Genomic DNA, 20224 nt, shown 5'->3' with positions numbered 1-20224 from the left:
AACTAAATTTACTGACATGAATTTCCACACAGTCATGCCATGAGGAAGGAAGGAAACAAAAACAAACAAAAAAAAGCTGAAAGAATTGGTTTGTTTAAAAAAATATGTTCAATAAAAAGCACTTTTTTTCTTTTGGAAGGGCTGAAGAAAGGAGGGGAAGGGGTGGATAAATAAGAAACTGCTGTGGTGGATCAGGAAAAGCAAAGACTGGCAGCAAAACCCCTGTGTTGGCTTTGTTTCAGTGTGAAGGGCAGGGACAGACATGTTTTAATCCTGGATACTGAGCCTTCAGTAAATCATTCCTTATGCTGTGCAAAAGCATGGGAATTCTGTATCCTCCCTGTGCCATTTCCCATCCTGTGTGGAGCCCAGGTCCCTGCTCAGTGAGGGACCAGCGCAGACCCCTGGGCTTCAGGCTGGCAGGGCAGGTCTGGGCCAGCTGGGAGCTCTCATGCAGGTGTCCTGGTGCCTGTGGGTTCTGCAGGAGGGCAAACAACACCTGCACAGGTGTTTTCCCCCTTCTCTGAGGTCCATGAACCAAGGATGGAGGGTGCTCTGGGTTTGGGGTGACTGTGTGGTGTCCTGGGGCTGAAGCAGTGCTGATGGGGCTGGCAGGGGAGGCAGCTGTAACACACCCCCAACACCCGAGCACATCCTCATGGTCCCTTCTGGCACCTCAGAGCTCTGCTCCCTCTGGATCCATTGGGAATACAGACAGGCTCTAGCACCACCCCCTGCCCTTTGGGCCACCTCAGACAGCTGGAGCGAGGTAAACCTGACAAGTTTTTATATGTACAGAGATGCTCATCAACCCCCCTCCCGCACCTCAAGTCCCCCAGTAAAAGCCAACCAAAAGAGCATTTAAAATAATAAAAAAAATAAAACAAACCCAAACCAACAACAATCGACCTCCCCCCACCTCAAAAAACCCCCAACCCAGTCCCCAACTGGGTCTCGGGTGGCAAATGGGGACGGGCCGTGTCCCCAGGTGTGGTGGAGATGGGATAAAGTGACCTCTTCCAAACAGGGTGTGGGGGGAGCCAGGCCCCGGGCGCTGTCCCGTGCTCCCCCAGCTCGCTCTGGCCAGCGCTGGGGATGGGGCAGGGAATCAGTAGTATGAGCTGGCCCAGGCTGTGTCCTGGGGACAGTCCTGGAGTGTGGCCCAGACACCGGGGTGACAGTTCATAGGTAAAAAGCTAAAAACTTGGTGAGGTCTGGCAAGGAGGGTGGCAGAGGGGAGCAGGCACCGACCACCCCTTGCCACCATGTCCCCACTGGTGTCCCCACGGCTAGTGGGTGCCCTTAGGACTCCGAGGAGGAGTGGGAGACGGTCTGGAGCAGCGATTTGTAAATGGCAGAGTTCAGGAAGCGGGGATAGGAGTCTCTGTGCATCAGCGTGTAGATCTGGAGCTGTGCGTCGTCGAAGGTGTGCGAGGATGGCTCCTGCATCTTCCGGTTGATGACCTCCCGCACCCGCGAGTCCAGGCTCACCTGGGGGGCACGGAGAGAAAGTGGGGGCTGGGGGGCACCCAAAGACAAGCCCCCGGCCCAGCACCGCTCTCTACACCCCCTCTTACGGGAAACTGGGTAACAATGCAGCACCACATGTGGTGTGCTCCATCACAGAAGATACCGGCACTGAGGCCCTGGTGGTTGGGGAGGGTCTCAGGGAGGAGTGGGGATATTTCTGGGTCCCCTCTGTGTCCTCCAGCTGGGCACAGGGAGGTGGGTTGTGGTGGTCCTGCCCTGGGTACCCCCACTCCGAGGATGCTGCAGGCCGGGATGCAGCATTTTCTCGGCCCGCTGGTGCCCTCGTGAGGTCTCGGCCCTGCAGCACAACCTGGCCCGTGGTCCCACTGCCAGCAGCATCCCGGGGTTTTTGGGGGACTGGAAATCCCCTTCCCACAGCTGTTACCCTGCCAAACTCATCCTTAAACTGTCACAGGGCTGTGGCGGCAGCTGGAACTGAGCCCTCTCCCCAAGAGCCCTCCCCTCAAAGGCCCTGCCTCCTACCTCCTTGGGAGACAGGATGGAGATGTAATCCTCGTAGATCATCCTGGCCTTCTCGTCAATGGTGTGCTTGTTGCACTCGGTTTTGAGCTCCTCACATGCCAGCCAGAAGAGCATGTTCTCCTCGCTGTACTCAGTCCGCAAAAACTCCCGGAAGACGTTGCGCCCCGCCGGGCTCTTCATCAGCTTGTCAAAGGACTGTGCCCAGCCCTGCACCTCCTCTGGCGTGGGTTTGGCACTGACAGATCCATGGGAAGGCAAGGGGAAGGTGTTACAGCCAGCCAGGGATCCCACTGTGTCCCTCCTGCTCATCTCTGGTCCTATCCCACAGGAACTGTGCCCAACTGCATCTCCCGTGCTCATGACGAGGCTGTTCCTGCTCAGGCTCCAGTGGTATGGAGCTTTCAGAGGTCACTTGTGGGGTCTGTCCTGGCTCTGCTCTGCCAGGCTGGAGCATGGCCTTGCTTTGGGCTGGATTTCCCAAACTGGGATGTATTTTGGTGCTGGTTCTGCACAAATCCCAACAGGAGGAAAAGCCCTTTGGTGGAGAGGCAGCTCTGAGCCAAGAGAGACTCACATGGGTCCATCACCCCTCCCAGGTGGGGAGGGAGAGAAGGGGGTGGAGAAGGAGGGAGGGAGACATTTGTTTCCCAGCAGCACTTGCTCAAGCAGGCCAAGTACACTCATTATTCATGGCTAATTAGCACATCTAACCCTACCCCAGCTGTGCCAAGCACTGCACAGAGCCCCCATGGCTGGGTGTCACACTTGTCTCTCAGGGAATGGGTGCTTGGTGCTGAGCATCCCTCGAGTGGGGTGCTGCTCCATCCTGCTCCTCCCTGAGTGGACATGGACACTGCTGCTGCTTCCACTTCAGTGCTGAAACCCCCTGGGAATGCCCTGTCCCCTCCTCTCCCTGTGGCTGCAAGGTGCTCTTGGCAGTGGGTCTAAATGGCAGAATGAGATCTGAAACCTGCTGAGGTTCATCCGTGCCTCAGTTTCCCTTTGCAATGGGCCCAAGGGCAGAACCACAGTAGGATTCAGCCTGTGGCTCCAGGCTCCCTATTTCTTGGTGAGAACTGGGGATGAGCTGCTGGACACATCACCAGGAACCCCTGAGCCCTGGTATCCTGATCCTCTGCCTGCTGTGTACCACAAGGGCAGAGCACAGTCCTGGCAGAGGGGACAGTGCCATGCTGTGCTTGTCCCCCACCACTGCACTGCCCCTGCACTCACCACGCTTCACAGTTTGGGATGGTCTCCAGTTTGGTCTCCCGGGATGCCCTCCATGCTCGCTCTCGGTCCTCGTTCCTAACGGGGAGACAGAAAGGTAGTCAGGGGCATTGGGGACACATGCTGACCTCACTCTGACCACTGAATCTCCTCTGTGGGCACCAGCACCCCCCATCCATGCCCTCCTCTCACCCACTGCCCCGGTGGCACCCTGGTTCGCTCATGGAGTTCTGCTGTCACCGTGTGAGGGTGTCCCTGTGATGTCCCTGTGCTCAGGCACTGCTGTGGCCCCGATCCTGCTCCACCACTCAGGCTGTGTGCCAGGGCCATGTGCCAGGACTGAGCTGAGCTGGAGTGGCCACAGCAGCCGGCAGAGGTCAGTGCTGGATCGGCCCAAGGCAAAGCTGTTGTGAACAATTGTGAGCTGTTGTGTCATGAATAATCACCAATAAATAAACAAGTGTTTATTGGTGATGTGCCAGCACTGGTCCAGCCCAGAGGCAGATAGTGGAACAGTGGTGTTGGGGCTTGGGGATGTGGTGTTCCCTGTCCCTGTGTCCCCTTGTCCCTGGCAGTGCTGGTAGCACAAGTGGAGAGCAGCCACCAGCCAACTTCCCCTGGGCCCTTGAATTTCAGTCCCCAGCACTGACCGCAGCCCTTCCTGCTTGCGACACTGTCCCTCACTGCTCTCACAGGACTGGCTGTGCAAACCTCTGCCCCAGCGTGGTTTCCCATGTTCCTGCTTCAGGAACAGGACACAGAAGGGCTATCTGTCCCATCTCTGGGATTTCTGCTCCATCTCTGCTTGCAGGCTCTTGCAGAGATGAAGGAGAGACACAGGGAGGAGGGAGATGCACAGGGCTCAGCTCCAGGGATTTTTGCTCCTCCAAGCTCGCTGCTCTTGGTGGCTGTAAAGACCAAAGCTGCTGCAAAGCCGGAGCCATCAGCAATCTCTGAATGAGCAGATGCTGAGGGGGAAGAGCAGATGGGCTCTCCAAAATCTGGGCTATCCAGAGAATAAGGAGCTGGAGAGCCTCAAGGACAGGAGATGCAGATGGAGGCAAGCAGCTGGTTCCATCCTTGGCTTTGGGCAGTGCTGGGAGGGCAGGGCTGGACTGTGTGTCTGTTGCTCCAAGGCAGAGCTTCCCAGAGGGCTCATATGGACTGGGGCCATCCTTCCCTGGAGACCATCAGGGCAGCACTGGGGAGTCCCTCTGCTGCTTTCTGCTCTACATATTCTAAGAGATTTGGCTCACGAACAGGAGCCCCCAGGACTCTGTGACCTGCCCTGCCTATGGCACAATGAGGCGGGTGGGTGATGCTCACTGACCCTGCAGGAGCCAGGGCCAGGTGGGCAGTGGGACATACCATGAGCAGCTGCAGCAGCAGCACCAGCAGAAGCAGCAGGCGTTGGGGCGGTGGTTGCTGGCGGGTTGCACCGTTGTGGGAGAAGTCTCATGCCGGGACATCGGAAGGAGTGACTCTGTGGACGCGGGTCCTGCGTACTGAAAGGCAGGAGGGTGGAGAGGGTCAGGGAGCTGCCAGTGATCATCCCCCACCCTGTGCAAGCACACAGAGATAGAGGAGCAATCCCTGTGCAGCAGCTTGCTGTGATTTACTTTTGGCTCCTGCTTGCCACCCTGGCCGGTCACCCCTCACCTGCGTCCCAGCCTCATACACGGTGGACGGGGCTGGGTTGTGCTTCGGGGGCTGTTCTGCCGCTCTCAGCTCCTCCCAGCCCGTGGGTGAGCTGTGAGACCCCCCAGCTAACGTCCCTGCCGCCTCCTGGATGGAGCCTGTGGGGAGGGAAAGGAGTGGCACCACGTTACTGCACAGAACCCCCGGCTTCGAGCAGCTCCAGGGGCTTCTTAGTGCTGGGAAAGCCCTGGGCAGGTGGCAAGCAAGGGCAGGACAGCAGGCAGTGCAAGAAAAGGAAGTGAGAAGGAAAGTAGAAGAGGAAATGCACTGGGACATGCTCTACCAGCTCCCTGCTTTGCCTGGGATCCCATCCCACACTTTGGGGATGCTGTAGGGCACACTGCAGGCAGCAGAGCAGCTTGGCAGGGTGGGGGGCTCAGTGCTGGCCCTGCACAGCCCTGGCCATGCCCTGTGCCATGAGGAAGAGTGGCTGAAATCCCTGGTGTGTTCAGGCACGGAATGGGGAAGTCAGAGCTGCTCCACGGCATCATGTGAGTGGACGGAAACAGGGTGGTGGTGGTGAGTTTTCACAGCTCCTGGCACTTAACCAAACCTTGTTCCATGCCACCTGTCTGTCCCTGCCTGCACCACTGGCTCAGCCTGGAGCAGGGATGCTCCTGGGCAGGAGAGATGCTGGGTGCTGTGGTTATGCCAGGCCACAGCTGGCTCTACCTCCCTGTGCTTTGCCAAGGGTGACGGGCAGCAATCACGGTGCTTCCCCGGCCAGAAAGGAGGAATGGGAGCAGAGGCAGCAGGCAGGGAGATCCTCAGCATCCCCACCTTGAACAGCCCCAGGTCTCATTGTCTTGGGTCTGAGTCTTGCTGTGGACTCAGCAAGGGAACAGAGGAAGGGTGTGGGATGCAGCTGGGGACACTGCTGTCCCCAGAGCCTTCCATGAGCCCTGGGGGTAGAGCCCCCCTGTTGCCAGCACAGCCATCACCCAGCAGTGCTTTCCTGGGCCCTCACAAACCCTCCCACAGTCACAGTGCTCCCACAGGAACGAAAAAGGAGAGAGTCTGTGTTTCACTCCCAATTGTCCCTATTTATAGCCCCAAGTGCTGGCAGGATGGCTGTGACCTTGCCACCCAGTTCAGCAGCAGCTCTGCTCCCTCTCACACCGTGCTGCCTTCAGGTCCACTTAACCCCACGCTTTTTCCCCTTTTGCTTCCCTTGGTCCAACCATCTTTCACTCCCAGCACCCTTTTTCCCGCTGCCCACCCACATCCCACTGCTCATCCCACGGCACCCAGCACTGCCAGGGGCTGAAGCACCAACAACAGGAACCGGGGTCGAGGCTGTGGGAACAGGTGAGCAGGAGGACAACCTGAAGACTGGGAAAACCCTGCTCCCCCCAGCTCAGCCTGGCTCTGCCACAACCCTGAGCTGTGGAACGGTTGGACTGGGGGTGACTGTAGGACCAGGACGTGGGGACAGCGTGTGGCTTTGCTCTGTGGGGACCCCCAGGTACTTGGCTTTGCTCCTTGGCCAGAGCTGACCTGCAAGTGGCTGAGCCAACACCAGAGAGGCAGCAGGAGGGGGTGGCATCCCCTGGCAGGAGCATCCCCTTCCCATGCCAAGGGGAGCGCTCAGCACCCGGCCAGGAGCAGCATCAGGTCTCTGCCACCCTGGGTGCTGTGGGACACACCCAGGGCCATTCTGGAGGACTGTGCTGTGCCATGGGGAGCAGGGGCAAAGGAACTGTGGGCCTGCACAGGGGCCACAGGGACCCTGTCTGGCAGCACCAAGGGGTGATGCTGGTGTGATTCTTGCTGGCACCAAAAGGCAATGCCAGCACACTCTGATGGGCACTGAAGGGCACTGCCACCATGGTCTGGATTTGCAGGGACGATTTCTCAGCACCCCTTAATATCTCTGACACCTCTCCACGCTGGCAGGGGCTGGGTGCTGTGGAGCTGTCACCAACTGCCCCAGTGCCAGGCCCCACCATGGGGCTGCTGGGGCTGGCGGATAGGGAAGTGCCGGAGGGAAGGCGAGGGCGTGCGCTCGAGGCTGCAGAAAGAGGAAGGATGACAAAAAGGGGACATTTCCCCACAGAGAAGAGACACCCCAAAAACCACCCTCCCTGAGCTTCCCAAGCCCCCTGTGACTCTGGGAGTCCCCATGTGCTGGGTGTCCCAGGGCTGTGCCAGGTGGCATCACACACTGGTGATGTCCCCATGATGTGTGGCACCACACTGTCCTCTTGCCAAACAGAGTGGGGACCCTCCATGCAGCTGGACAAGATCAGCTCTCCCCAAAATCACTTTCAAAGGGGAACCTCCCCTTCTACCAGGCCTTGCTGAGATGTTGGCCCCATCCCACACACCTGCACATGAGGCTCCTTGTGCCCTGCTCACCCTGGGCAAAGCAGCCTCCCCCAGTTCTGCAGCACAGGGCACAATTCAGCACCCACCTCAGTGCAGGGGCACTCCCAGCACTGCCTGCTTCCCCCCCATGTGCCCACCGACCCTGAGCCGGGGGTGCTGGGAGGACTGGGGGGTGTGGGAGCAGCTCTTGTGGTGTGTCCATACCTGCAGCCTGGCCATCGTGCCAGCCAGGGTGGCCCCGGCTGGCTCAGGGGGTGCGTGGCATCGCCAGGACCGCCGGGTCTGCGGGCAGGGAGGTGGGGGAGAAAAGAAGAGAGAAAGAGAAAAGAAAAGAGGCCTAACACATCCTCTCACAGGAAAGGGAGTGGTAAGGGAAGTGGCAAACTCAACTGAAGAGTTCAGGCCTTTTTTGGGAAAGCCCCAGCCCAGCCCAGACGCTCTCCTTGCTGCTCCATCATGGGGCCAGCTGCCCCATGGAGGGGCACAGTGGGTCCCACTAGGGGCTGAGCCAGCTCAGCCTCCTGCCTGCCAGGAGGGCTGGCTCCAGCAGCAGCTGCAAGCACGAGGGCTACCAAGATGGGGCTCCCCAGCTGGGACCAGCACTGATGGCAGCAGCTTCTCAGAAATAGCCCGGGCACGCCGGTGCTGGAACAAGCCCACGGCCAAGGAAGTGGCTGTGCCGAGAGTGACAGGCAGCATGTGTCCCCAGGCTGTGCGCAGGCTGCACCGAGGTCCTCGGTGAGCAGCCCAGGCCACTTCAAAGCGCAGTGCTTTCCCGATGTCCCCGGGCTCCCCGCAGGGCACAGACACCGGCAGTGAGGTGGGCAGTGCGGGAAGGGGCTGTGCTGAGGGTGGGCTGAGTCAGCCAGCACGGTCCGTGCGAGGTGGGATGTGCCAGCCTGATGCACTGAGCGCAGCCCCGCTCCCTCGGCCAACAGTGACTCACAAACAAAGTTGTTTGGTTTTTTTCCTCTTCAGGAAAAAAAGAAACAGAAGAGAGAGAGAGAGAGAGAGAGAAATCAGCCGCCAACCTCCGTTTTCTTGATTAAATTCACCCTCGGCACTGCTGTGGGCGGAGGAGGCTCCAGCCCGCAAGCGACCAACACCGCTTGTGGTCTCTGCTGGCGGCTGCCCCTCACAGGCACGGTCCTACCGCAGGTGACAGAGGGCAGCAAGGGGAGAAAGGGAGAGGAGGGATGCTGGCACCCACCCCCGCTCCCCTGGGGCAGTGCCATGTGCCTGTTATCAGCTCATGCCAGCGCCCGGCTTCCCTCGCCTTCCCCGGGACGCGAGCTGTTATCTCCTCTCCTCCCGAGCCCGCACGCCCGGCACCCCAAACCCGACGCGGTTGTGCTGCTGCTGTCCCCAGAGCCACTCCATCCCGGGGGAAACCTTCCCATCACCCGAAAGCCACCACCGCCTTCGGCAGCTCCTTGCTCGGCCGGGCTCCGCTTCTCTGAACCTCATTTATGTCCCGGAAGGTTTTCCAGGACTCCCTTTGGTGCTACAAGGCAGGGAGGGAGCTGGGGCTGTCAGGATACAGTCACGCTTCCACGGCCTCTGGCACCCCCAGCTCACAGGCACCGAGTGTATTTTTACTTTCTGGCCACCTCTTGCCACTCTTCACCCCAGGAAGAACCTTCCTTTTGTATTTTATGGGCCAAAACCGGGACAGCAGCTTTGCTGCTCGTCACAGAGCCCTGCAGGGATCATTTGGGTGGGGACAATGAACAAACCCCCAGTGGCAACGGAGACACCATCCCTGGCCAAGTTCCTGCCATAGCCCAGTGATGCCTCAGCCAGGAGCAGCACCGGATCTGACCCCTCTCCATGCCTTGGAGGAGCTGCAAACACCCATCACCTGCTGGACCAGCCACGCTGGATCAGCACAAGGAGAGCCTGGCAGCCCTGGCTGCCCGCGTGGTGCTGGATTCTCCAGTGTCTAATAAGGGCTCAGCACAGCCTGCAGCTTCCCCACCCCCTCCCTGGCATTCTCCCAGGAGGTCCCAGCACCTCTGATCTCTGCCAAATTTGGCTGGAACCAGCCACTGAGTGCAACCAGAGGCGAGGCAGCCCAGCGGGCAGCTGGGGTGGGTGACAGGGGGCTGGCACCCCCCGGGACCCCTCTGCCGGGGTTACCCCATGGGAACAGCCGAGGCACAGCCGCCGAGCCCCACAGCTGCCTCCCGCCCCCGCAGCCTGTCCCAGCCACCTGCCAGCAGCACAGGAAGTTTTAGGAGTTATTTTTAGACTCGGTTTTCAATCCCCCCCCTTAGCAATCTTTTAGAAAAAGATTAAAGAGGTTGAGGGCTTGAGCCCCCTGGCTCTGCGGGACGGGGCTGGGCTGACCCCAATCCTACCACAGAGGTGCCAGTGATGCCTGGCATCATCCCCTGGGTGGGCTCTCCGGGTCCTGCCGGGGTGAGGGTGTGGTTATGCCCATGTGGCTGCACCCTGCCGTGTCCCCGCTGCCCTGCGAGCCCGTGGCACTGATAACGCTGCAGATGTGCCCGCACACGTGGCTGAGGAGGCAGTGCCCAGCCGATACCTTTGGGCAGATCCTCTGCCCTGCAGTGATTTCTCTGCCGTTCCTAGAGGCTGGAAAGGCAAATCCTGCTGATAGGAACTGTGAGATGCTTCAGTGTGTCTGTCCAAACACCTCCCCAGTCCTTTACCACAACAGCCCCTCTCCTGTCAGGATGAGGACAATGCCAGGGTTCTTCTCCCCACCAGCCATCTCCTCTGCTCCCAGTGTATTTCTGCTTGAGCATTCCTCAAGCTAAATCCCACCAAAAACCCTCCAAAAAGGACCACATGAACCTCTCCAGCACCTGCTGGGAAGAGGAGGTCCTGTCACCATGGCTGCTGGGCAGCACGACAGGCACGGCGCTGCCAGCACCCACACTCCTGACCCAGCTCGTGCACTGAAACAGAGTTCATTATTTTATAACATAAAAATAGCCCCATGCCAATCAGCTGGGGGATTTAGTACAGCAAGCCCTGACAATTATATTTCTACTACTGGAGGTATCGTGGTGTCAGGGCAGGCGCCTGTTCTGCCTTTGGTAATGATCCACAGGAAAGGAGAAGACAGATCAGTGATCAATACTCAGCAGGAGCTAAATGGATGGAGGAGCCTGGTGGTTGATGGGAAGGGAAGATCAGAGGAAAGGGAGGGATATGGCACTGGCATGGCCAGGGTAAGAGCTGAGCTGGTAGTGACAGGGTGCTCCTTGCTCATAGCAAGCTGCCAGGCCCCTGGCACCACAGGACAGTGGTAATTTGAGGGATGAAAAATGGCATCTTTCAAGGAAATGAGGAACCAGACAGGGCAGGACTGGGATGGCTGGGTCAATGGGCTGGCTTAGCACAGCTCTGAGAGCTCCCAACACAACTGAGGGATGATTTTTCCCCCAGCCCTGGCACAAGACCAAGCACGGGAGGCACCAGGAGGTGCATGAGGAGGTTTGGGAGGCTGTGCTGGCCCGGGCAGGAGGTGAGTCTGACCATGCTGACGACAGGTCTGGCCCTGCTCTCCAGCCACCCTTCCTGCCCAAAGCATGGCCCCATGTGGCATTGATGTGGTCAGGGCAGGGCTGAACCTGGCTCAACCAGAACCTGACCAGCCAGGCCAGAGCCACACCAGCAGGACAGCTGGGGACAAGGGGAACACGTCCCAAAGGCAGCACCCAGTGGCATCTGCCCACCATGGTTTATTCAGCTGTGGGTGCTGCTGCCTGCACACTGCCAGCCCTCACAGATGCCTTTGGAGGCATCTGGCTTCAGGCAGATGTCACTTTGTGCTGGTGGGGATATGTACCAGGGTTGGGACATATCCCCAGCATCAGGTCCCTGGATGACAGCTTTCAGAGCTGGGCTGTCACTTGTACCAGCAAAACTTCCTCCCACATCAGACTTTGGTCCTGCATTAAAACACAGAGGGACTGAGGAATGAGCCCCCCAGGAGACCATCCTGCAGGCAAACACTCAGGGAAAGGGAGATCTGGTGACCCAATGCCCTGACCAAGTTCTGGAGAATCCCAAGGGTCACAGGTGACCCCTGTGGTGTGGTCATGGTGCCAGGGCAGCAGTGAGGCTCTGCTCTGATCAGAAGGGATCAGGGTGAGCAATTCGTGTGCTCTGGATCCAGCTGCCCTGGTGATTTAAACCCCAACCAAAGGGGAAGACTGATGGTGGGGTTCGGCTCCATCACCCCAGGGAGGAGCTGGCAGTGTGGGGAGGAAGGAAGCACTGTCACCCTGTGTGGCCCCATGCCACAGAGATGGCCCTGGGGCAGTGTCTGGCAGTGCAGCTGCTGCATCCCACTGCTGTCAGACAGGGAAGGCATGGCTGGGTGCAGGACCCTGGCCATGGTGGGTGCCCACCTGGGGATGGCGTTCTGGGCCCAGACTGTGGGAGAAGGCCTTGCAGGGGACCTCAGTGAGACCCCTGATTTGACAGGCCATAGTGATGCCCTTTGCTGAGTCCCCAGGATGCTGCAGGGTGCAGGTCCCATCAGAGGATATGAGCTGCTGTCATGGTAATACATTTCTGCAGCCCCAAATTTGCTTTTCCAGCTCTCTCCTTCTGGTGAAACCCTCACCAGTGTCTCAGGCAGCACCTTCCCATGGTTTTTGTTGTTTTTTTTCCAGTCTAGCTTGAAGCTTTCTGTTGCTTTTTTAGAGCTCCTGCCCACTAATGCCAATATGTACCTGTTTGTTCTTCTCCTGCCCTTTGCCCTGGAACGCTGCTTGGGCATTCGCCTTCTGTCGAGGAAGCTACAGCCCTGCATGGGCTCAAACCTGCAGGAGGGGGAGCAATAGGAAAACCCAAACCCTTACCTCAAACCCTTTTGCTGACCCCCTTTAGGCTGACCCAGCAGTGTTTCCAGCACTGGGAGTGAGCTGCCAGTGCACCACAGCCTGTCCCCCACACCCAGAGCCACAGCCATGCACAGGAATGCCACGAGCTCTGCTTGCCGCCCACCCCGCTGTTGCCCTGGAGGCTTTGCAGCATTTCTGCCTCCAGAATGGGCAAGTGCTGACAAGTGAGTCTGGAGTGTGGCAAACCTGGGCCCCCAAGCCCAGCGTGTCTCCACAGCTGGAGCAAACAGCCCTCAAAAGGTCAACCGAGGCTGGTTCCAAGTGGTTGGAGAACTGGAAGGGTGGCTTATTCTAAATCTCGACCGTACATTTTCCTGCTGTCAGGAAACCCCCTTTTCTCCATGTCTAAGATGAATGGTGTAGCTGAACCCCAAAGGACTTTGTTGTTGTTTTTGTTGCCGCTCCACCCTTCTCCTGGTTAAATTTTGCTTCCACAAAATGGCCAAGGGCAGGAGGTTTTGCAGGATGGGTGAGTGGCAGAGCACTCCCTGCCCCTCCTGGTACACTCACCCAGAATGACTGAGGTCCCATAGACCCAGAGGAGATGATGGGATGGGCTGAGGCATCACCCTCCATGCCCAGCACAGTGTCTGGGGAGGGGGAAAATCCCAGGCAGGAGTTTTCAGTTACTGGTCCACTCTGAAGAAGGAACCCAGTGGATTTCCAGCCAAAAATAACAGAAATAAAATAATTCTCCATGCTCCCAGGGAGCACTTTAGCAGAAGGGTAAAAGGTCGATCAAAACTCTGGGGTTGCTGCCTTGTTTTACATGGTGCTCAGGATTTGGATGGAGCCAGGATTCTGCCTTCACTAGTTTCATTCCAAAGCCACCAGCTCCTGTGTCCCCAGGTCCTGAGGAAGCTGGGGAGCTGCACAGGGAACTCACCCCAGGGCTCGTGAACCAGCACATCCAACAGCTCCTGCAGAGCATGCACAGCTGGATTTAAGATGTTTGATCCCTGTGAAAAGTTCTGGATATCCTGAAACCCATGGGAGCAGAGGGGAGAGCTGGCCAGTGGTGTTACTGGAGTTACCATCACACCCATTGGATGGCCAAGGCAGTGAGGATTCAGGATTTTCTGCAGGTCACCCTCCCTGTGCTGCATGGGGAAACCCATGGAGAGGCAGCTGGGAAAGGAAATGGGCTGGCTGAGCCCAGCAGCGATGGGAATGAGCTGGAGGAGGCTCGAGTGGTGCTGGTGCAGGATGAGCAGTGAACAGGGAGATGCCTGGGGCTGGATTCCCATTCCCTGAGCTGGCAGAGCTGGGGCAGTGATGGCACCACAGAGCTGCTTCCCTGGCTGTGACAGGGCGTTTGGAGTCCCTGTGAGTTCAGTTCCTTCCCCTCTCACACCACGGAAGATGTCAGACACTTCCCCTATCCTGTTCTCCCCACAGGTAAAACCCAGGTTTTACACATGGGAGGGATGCAAAAAAATCACTGAGAAGGTCCAGGATCTTTTTTTCTCCCCAAAATAAGAGACAACCATGAAATAATATATATATAAACAGCTGGATTTAGATCCCGCCCTCTCTGAACAGCTTCTGTAATGGAAATGCAGAGAGAGATGTGCAGATGAATAAGGAACTGAGCAATAGGAAGTCTTGGGTGAAGGCCATGGGCACCAGATCACTCAGAAGCTGCTGTCATTCCAGGCAAGAGCCCTCAGAGTGTGCCATGGCAGTGGTGGTGCCTGCTGGCCTTGCTGTGCCCTGCCTGCTCTTTTTTGGGGTGCTCAGGCATGGCCAGGGGTTGGTGCATGAACTGATCCAAGGAGCTGGGGGAGAAAGGCAGAGTGGCTCTTACCTCCTCCTGAGCTTTCCAAAACTATTTTATCCAGAGGATAAAAATTTGGGGAAAAAAAAAAGAAAATAAGAGGAAAAGCCCCAGCAGCTCAAGCTGATGCTCTGCAGAGGTTGAGGAATGACACAGTGGCTGCTTTGCTACTCCTGACCTGCTGCTCACAGGGAAGAGCTCTGAGCACTGAGCTCACCCACTCACTTTGCAACAGCCCAGCTGAAACCCAAGATGCTGGAGCCCAAATCCAGCCTAAAACCAAAGACTAGAACCAAAGCTCGGCCAAGATGGGAGAGGATGCACTTCAGGAGGAGGCTGAGATGGGCTGCTCCAGCACCTTGGGCAGACTCAGAACCAACTACCCAGCCAATCCCTTACCCTTTCTGGGTTACATTTGAATTATTTATCTGCCTTCAGTTCCTTCTTTTTTTTTAATAATAATAATATCAAAATGGGTGCCTGAATCCTGACTGAGATATATTCGTGTCACTAAACTCCTGCTTCTCCACTACAATCCTGTGAGGTGGAGGTTGTTTAATTGCTGAAGAACATGACTGTATTTTGATTAGTGGCTTGAGTCATTTGTGGGGAAGGGCTGACGCGGAGCAGCTAAAATCCTTGTAGGGAAATCTGATGTGGCGCTCTCCCTTGGGAGATACTCTGAAATATGTGCCCACTGGGGCGACCCGTTTTCCCAAAGAAATCGACGTGCACCGGGCCAGCGAACGCCACGGCTCCGTTCAGCCAGCGTGACACAGGACGAGCATCTCCATTGACGGGGATGGAGATGCATCCAGAGGGGAATGAACTCCCCTCGCAGCAGGGGAATCCCTCCCACTCGCTCAACACTTTTTGTTTAGTTTCTTAAATAAGGCCATGGATCCGTGCCAGAGCAGCCTCATGGAAGCGGCGGGGAGAGGGAGCTTCCCGGGGAACCTCTCGGTGCCCGGGGACGCGCGGTGACCCGCACACGGCGCGGTGGCCTGGCCCTCTCCATCCCTTGGCCACGGAGACGCAGCGCCGAGCGGCGGCATCCAGCGTGATGGGCTCGTGTGGGGCCACCGAGGCACGGCACATCCCTTGGGGGACAGCCGCGTCCCCGACACCACCGAGGCAGGTCCCTCGGCCAGCCCTTGGCCGCTGCTGGAGAACCCCGCGGGGACCGGAGCTCCAGGCTGCCCTGACCTCAGGCAACCTTCCCGAGCCCCGGCCGGCGGGGCAGGGCTGCCCGTGGCCCTGGCGAGGCTCAGCACCCTTTGCGCGGTGCCCGGGGAGCAGCACGGGCAGGGAGGGAGCTCTGCCCGGCCGAGCCGCTGCGTGGATGCTCCGGCGCCGCCCCGGCACCCACCTGTGGGTGCAGAAGAGCCGGGGAGGCCTCCGGGGAGGGATCCTCCCTGCAACCCCCGCCCCGGGCTGGGCAAACCCCGGTGCAGCCGGCCCTGCGGCTGGAGGGTGCCCCCCTCCTTCCCCCTCTCCATCCTCCTCCTCCTCCTCCTGGCAGGAGCCCTGCCCTCCCCTGGGGGGATGCGGCGGGGAGTTCCCCCTCCCTGCTCGGTGCTCGGGGTCCCCCCGCCCCGCCGGCCGGTCCCTGAGGAGCATCCCCCCCTCCCCAGCGCTCGCACATGGGGCCGGTGACAGGCGGCAGCCGGACACACGGACGCGCGGAGAGACAGACAGACAGGCACGGGCAGGGCTCTCCATCCTCGGCGGGGCTCGGCGCGTGTGGGGGGCAGCCGTGCGGGAGGGAGGATGCCCGGGGCGGGGGAACCACGCGGGGGGAGCGTGCGAAGGGGCCGGGGGACGGAGAGGGGGGTGGGCAAAGCGGGGTCCGCCGGGGGAGCGGGGCTGGGCTGGGCACCGGGCGAGGGAGGGGGCGATGGGCGCGCGTCCCCCCCATCCGCGGCAGCCCCTGGCCGGGGCACGGGGTACTCACGGGCCGGGCATCCGCGCCGCCGCCGCCGCCCCCGGCCGCCGCCGCTGCGCTGCCGCCGGGCTGGGCACCGGAGGGAGAGGGAGCGGCAGCGGGAGCCGAGCGGCGGCGGCGGCACTGCGCAGGCTCCGGCCCGGCCCCGCCGGCCACTTCCGAAAGCGATTGCAGCCCTGGCACTTCCTCACGGCACACACACGCACACACTCACACACAGACACCCACCCACAGCACCCACGGCCCCAGCCCCCTGCCCCAGCGCCAGCACCAGGCACCCTCTGCTGTGCCCCAGCATCACAGAACCAGCACTGGTACCCACTGCCAGCACCCTGTGCCCAGTACTCGCACCCTGCTCCAGCACCCAGGGTCAAATATTGGCACCCAGGACCAGCACCATGCACCCGCTATTGGCACCCAGCACCAGCATCACACACCAGTACTGGCCCCCAGTACCAGCACCCTGCACCCAGCACCAGCATCACACACCAGTATCGGCTCCCAGTACCAGCACCCTGCACCCAGTACTTACACCCAGAACCAGCACCAGCATCGTGCACCCAAAGCTGGAACCCTGCACCAACACTGGGGATCCCCTCTACCCCTCTGGGGTGTTCTCCCATCCCCAGGGGGTGGGGAAGGGCTGTCTATGAAGCTTCCCCCACACTGCTTCCCACCTAAGGCTCCCTGCCCAGGAGTGGCTTTCCCTATGTCAGTGGTTTCTCTGCTTTTTTTTTTTTTTTTTTCCTCAAAAGTGGGGATTATACATCACTAAAAATAAAGGGTGATAAAACTTTGGGAGAGAAAGGAGGTATGAAAATTTCATGATCTTGCCAGCCGGGGAAATTATCCCACTTTATTATTTAAAACCTCATTAAAAACCATTTCCCTGGGAGAGACAATGATCAAACCATCTATTTCAATCCTCGAGACGTGCACTCGGCGACGTGGGGGATGTGTTTAAAATAGGCCCCAAATGTGACTCCTGCACTGAAAACTCCACCCCGACCCCCACCCATGCGAGCAGCATCTCTGAGCTGAATCCCTCTGCCTCTGCACGGGGGGGTTCAGACAGACCCGATGTGCCTCCCACATTCTCACCCTGCTCAGTACTCTGGATTCTCCTCTTTTCACCCATCCAGCTCAGGACAGTGGGATCTACACAGCTCTCACCCAGGGGGGACTCGCCCCAGGACCTCTGCAGACAAAGCAGGGTCCTTCCTGTGACTGCAAGTTTTGCAGATCTTCAGAGCAGCTCCAGTGTGGAGTTGTGACTGCCAGTCTGGTCCCTCCTGCTGTGTGACCGGGCCACCAGCCCTCACGATTTTCTTTAGCAATTCATTTAACTGGAAGCTCACAAATGCCCATAAAGGCTCCCACGTCTTCAGGAACTGCTTTTTAGTATGTATTCGGGAATTTTAGAAATCCCCAGAAATATTTGCCCCTCCCTGGAAATGTTCCAGGCCAGGCTGGATGGGGCTTGGATCAGCCTGCTCTAATGGAAAGTGTCCCTGCCCACGGCACGAGGTTGGAATGAGATGACCTTTAAGGTCTCTTCCAACTCATGCCATTCTATGATTTGCCATGATTTCTTGTGATTCTCCATCTAGTCTGTCCTTTCAGATGATGATGAGAAACAACTTTTTTTTTTTTAATTAAAAAAAGTGTGGATTGGGAGGAAATGCTTGGAGGTTCCAAACCCCGTGTGCAATGGGGCTGTCAGTGAACAGCCAGACTCGCAGCGCTGTGTGCTCAAGGTGCAGCAGCTCGACCCCGCATCTTTTCCAGAAATTGGAAATTGCTGCCATCAATAGCCAGGAACGCTGCTGTGGATCTGGAAAGCTGCTTTCTCCTCCATCCTGGAGAGCTGCCGGGGAAGGACTGGCAGCATCCTGCCGCTCCCGGAGGCACCGGCGGAGAGAGCGGCAGCCTCGGTCGGGCCGTGTCGGTGCCGAACGGTGACAGCCGGGGGCGGAGGCGCTGCCCGGAGCCCCCCGTGCCGGTGTCCCGGAGCCGTCCCGGTGGAGCCGGCCCCGCTCCGCCGCTGCAGTAGCGGGACCTGCCCGCAGGTGCCGCCCGACTCCGCCGGGAGCGCGGCCGGCGGCGGCTCGGGGGGCCCGGAGCTCGGCAGGTCCCGGAGGTTCGGGGGGCCCGGAGCTCGGCAGGTCCCGGAGCTCGGCAGGTCCCGGAGGTTCGGGGGGCCCGGAGCTCGGCAGGTCCCGGAGGCTCGGGGAGCCCGGAGCTCGGCAGGTCCCGGAGGTTCGGGGGGCCCGGAGCTCGGCAGGTCCCGGAGGTTCGGGGGGCCCGGAGCTCGGCAGGTCCCGGAGGCTCGGGGAGCCCGGAGCTCGGCAGGTCCCGGAGGTTCGGGGGGCCCGGAGCTCGGCAGGTCCCGGAGGCTCGGGGAGGTCCCGAAGGTTCGGGCATTGGGGGTTCCCCGTGGCTTGGGGACGCACCGGCGGTGCGGAGGTCCCCGGCGGCTCGGCAGGGCTCTGTCGGCTCCCTGTCCCCGCCGATCTCCGGGAGAAGGAGATTGTCCGGAGCGGGGAGCGGGGAGTGGGGAGCGGAGCCGCTGCAGTGCGGGGCAGCTCCAGCCCAGGAGCGCGGGGCAGCATCCCGGGAGCTGCCGCCGGTTCCTCAGGAACCCGACGGACACATCGGAAGGAAGTCCTGGCAGCAAGGGCTGGGCACTCCATCGGTGTTTTCCCCTAATTTTCTGCTGGTGTTGCTAGGTAGGCTCAGACCTGGCCAGCAGGACCGGGATAGCGACTGCCCTCCCTGTGTTGAGGTAACACCTCAAAAACGGTGTTTGGTTGACAAAAATGACATTGAGGTGCTGGAGTGTGTCCAGAGAAGGGAACGGAGCTGGGAAAGGGTCTGGAACACAAGAGCCTGTTGAGGGAGCTGACGGGGCTCAGAAGAGCATTTTTCCTGCAGAAAAGGAGGCTCAGGAAGGACCTTCTCACTCTCTACAGCTGCCTGAAAGGAGATCGTAGCCAGGTGGGGGTTGATCTTTTCTCCCAGGGGACAAGCAACAGCTCAGGAGCAGATAGCCTCAAGTTGCACCATGGGAGGTTTAGGCTGGATATAAGGGAAAATTTCTTCACAGAAGAGGTTGTTCAGCATTGGACAAGCTGCCCGGGGCAGTGGTGGAGGAGTCACCATCCCTGAAGGGGTTTAAAAGCCACGTGGATGTGGCACTTGGTGACATGGTTTAGTGGAGGGCTTGGCAGTCACGGGGTATTGATTGGACTTGATGATCTTAGAGGGCTTTTCCAACCCAAACAGTTCTGTTTCATTCTGAGTCTGTAACTCTAGGAAGGTGCTGGGTGAGCAGAGGTGAGCTCTGCCATGGGCTGCACAGAGCTGTGAGTACAGCACAACACCGGCACCTGCAGAGCTGGTTTTCCTCTTCAAGGAGAACTCCAGTAACTCCAGGCAGGATGATCAGGAGCAGGAGGCCTCTTTTGATGAATATCTGAGATGAGCTAGCCTGTGTCAGGACTGAGATACAGAAAGATTCCCAATGGGTCTGCAAAGCACAATTTGATAGAGAAATCCTGTCAACAGTTGCTCAATCCCATCTCCAAAGTGTTCTGCAGTATCAGCCTGACTGCAACAGCAAAATGGGCTGATCCCTTCCAGGATGTTTCCATCTTGTGTATTCCTTGAGAGGTTGCTGGTGATGAAGCTGGATGGATGAAGGCTTCAGAGATGTTTTGCTTTGGGAAAACCTTTCCCCCACCAACTGCCTGGGCTTTTTAAAATTTTCCAAGCAGCAGAGGATATTCAGACTGGAGTGACCAAAAGAGATGCTCCTGGCACTGGGCTCTGAGGAAGTAACAGTCCTTGAGCTTCTACAGCCCAGAGGAGAAGCAACTCTGCTGTCACCCTGCAGGAAGTGCTTGTCAGAGCTGAGATTGTAAAGGTCATGTTCACCCTGTCCCTGAATGTGCAGCTCCTCTGCTGAGGGCAGCTGGGGACACGTTGAGGTGATGCTCTTGTGTGTGCACAGAGCTGGCACGTGAGGGTGCAGGAAGCAGAGCTGCTCTGGAGACCAGCCCTGCTCCAGGACATAAATCTGCCCTGTGCATCTCAGTGGTGGAGCTGTTTTTGCAGAATACCTGGTTTGAGCTGTGCTGTCTCATCATGGCTAATTTACTCCCCTGTGAGAAGTACCCATGCACCCTTTATACTCTTTTTACCTTTTTACTCTTTTAAGGCCTCAAAGTTTCCTGTGGAATGTCAGAGACACATTTCCAATCCAAATCTCTGCCTTTGCTATCAGGTGTGCTACAAACCTGCATATCTCTGTGGCTCCCCAGGACTGCTCACAGGCTGACTCAAGAGTCA

At 58.6% G+C, this 20224-nt stretch overlaps 1 protein-coding gene across 2 annotated transcripts; it reads right to left on the bottom strand.

The window, feature by feature from the left end:
* Nucleotides 1-89: 89 nt before the first annotated feature.
* On the bottom strand, nucleotides 90-16010 carry RGS19 (regulator of G protein signaling 19). 2 transcript variants are annotated; one of them, XM_058850767.1, is made up of 6 exons: nucleotides 15884-16010; nucleotides 4903-5039; nucleotides 4612-4748; nucleotides 3247-3321; nucleotides 2014-2248; nucleotides 90-1491 (listed from the first exon to the last, which is right to left on the bottom strand). In XM_058850767.1, the coding sequence occupies exons 3-6, from the start codon at nucleotides 4710-4712 to the stop codon at nucleotides 1303-1305; spliced, it is 600 nt and encodes a 199-aa protein (XP_058706750.1). In that variant the 5' UTR covers nucleotides 4713-4748; nucleotides 4903-5039; nucleotides 15884-16010; the 3' UTR covers nucleotides 90-1302. The 2 variants fall into 2 exon arrangements, with proteins under 2 accessions (XP_058706750.1, XP_058706749.1); XM_058850766.1 differs by lacking the exon at nucleotides 15884-16010 and adding an exon at nucleotides 7474-7572.
* Nucleotides 16011-20224: the final 4214 nt, after the last annotated feature.

The sequence above is a fragment of the Poecile atricapillus genome, chromosome 15 (genome assembly GCF_030490865.1).
Source record: "Poecile atricapillus isolate bPoeAtr1 chromosome 15, bPoeAtr1.hap1, whole genome shotgun sequence".
NCBI lineage: Eukaryota > Metazoa > Chordata > Aves > Passeriformes > Paridae > Poecile > Poecile atricapillus.
Note: the sequence above shows the minus strand (reverse complement) of the source record. Positions and strands in the feature narration are given on the sequence as shown.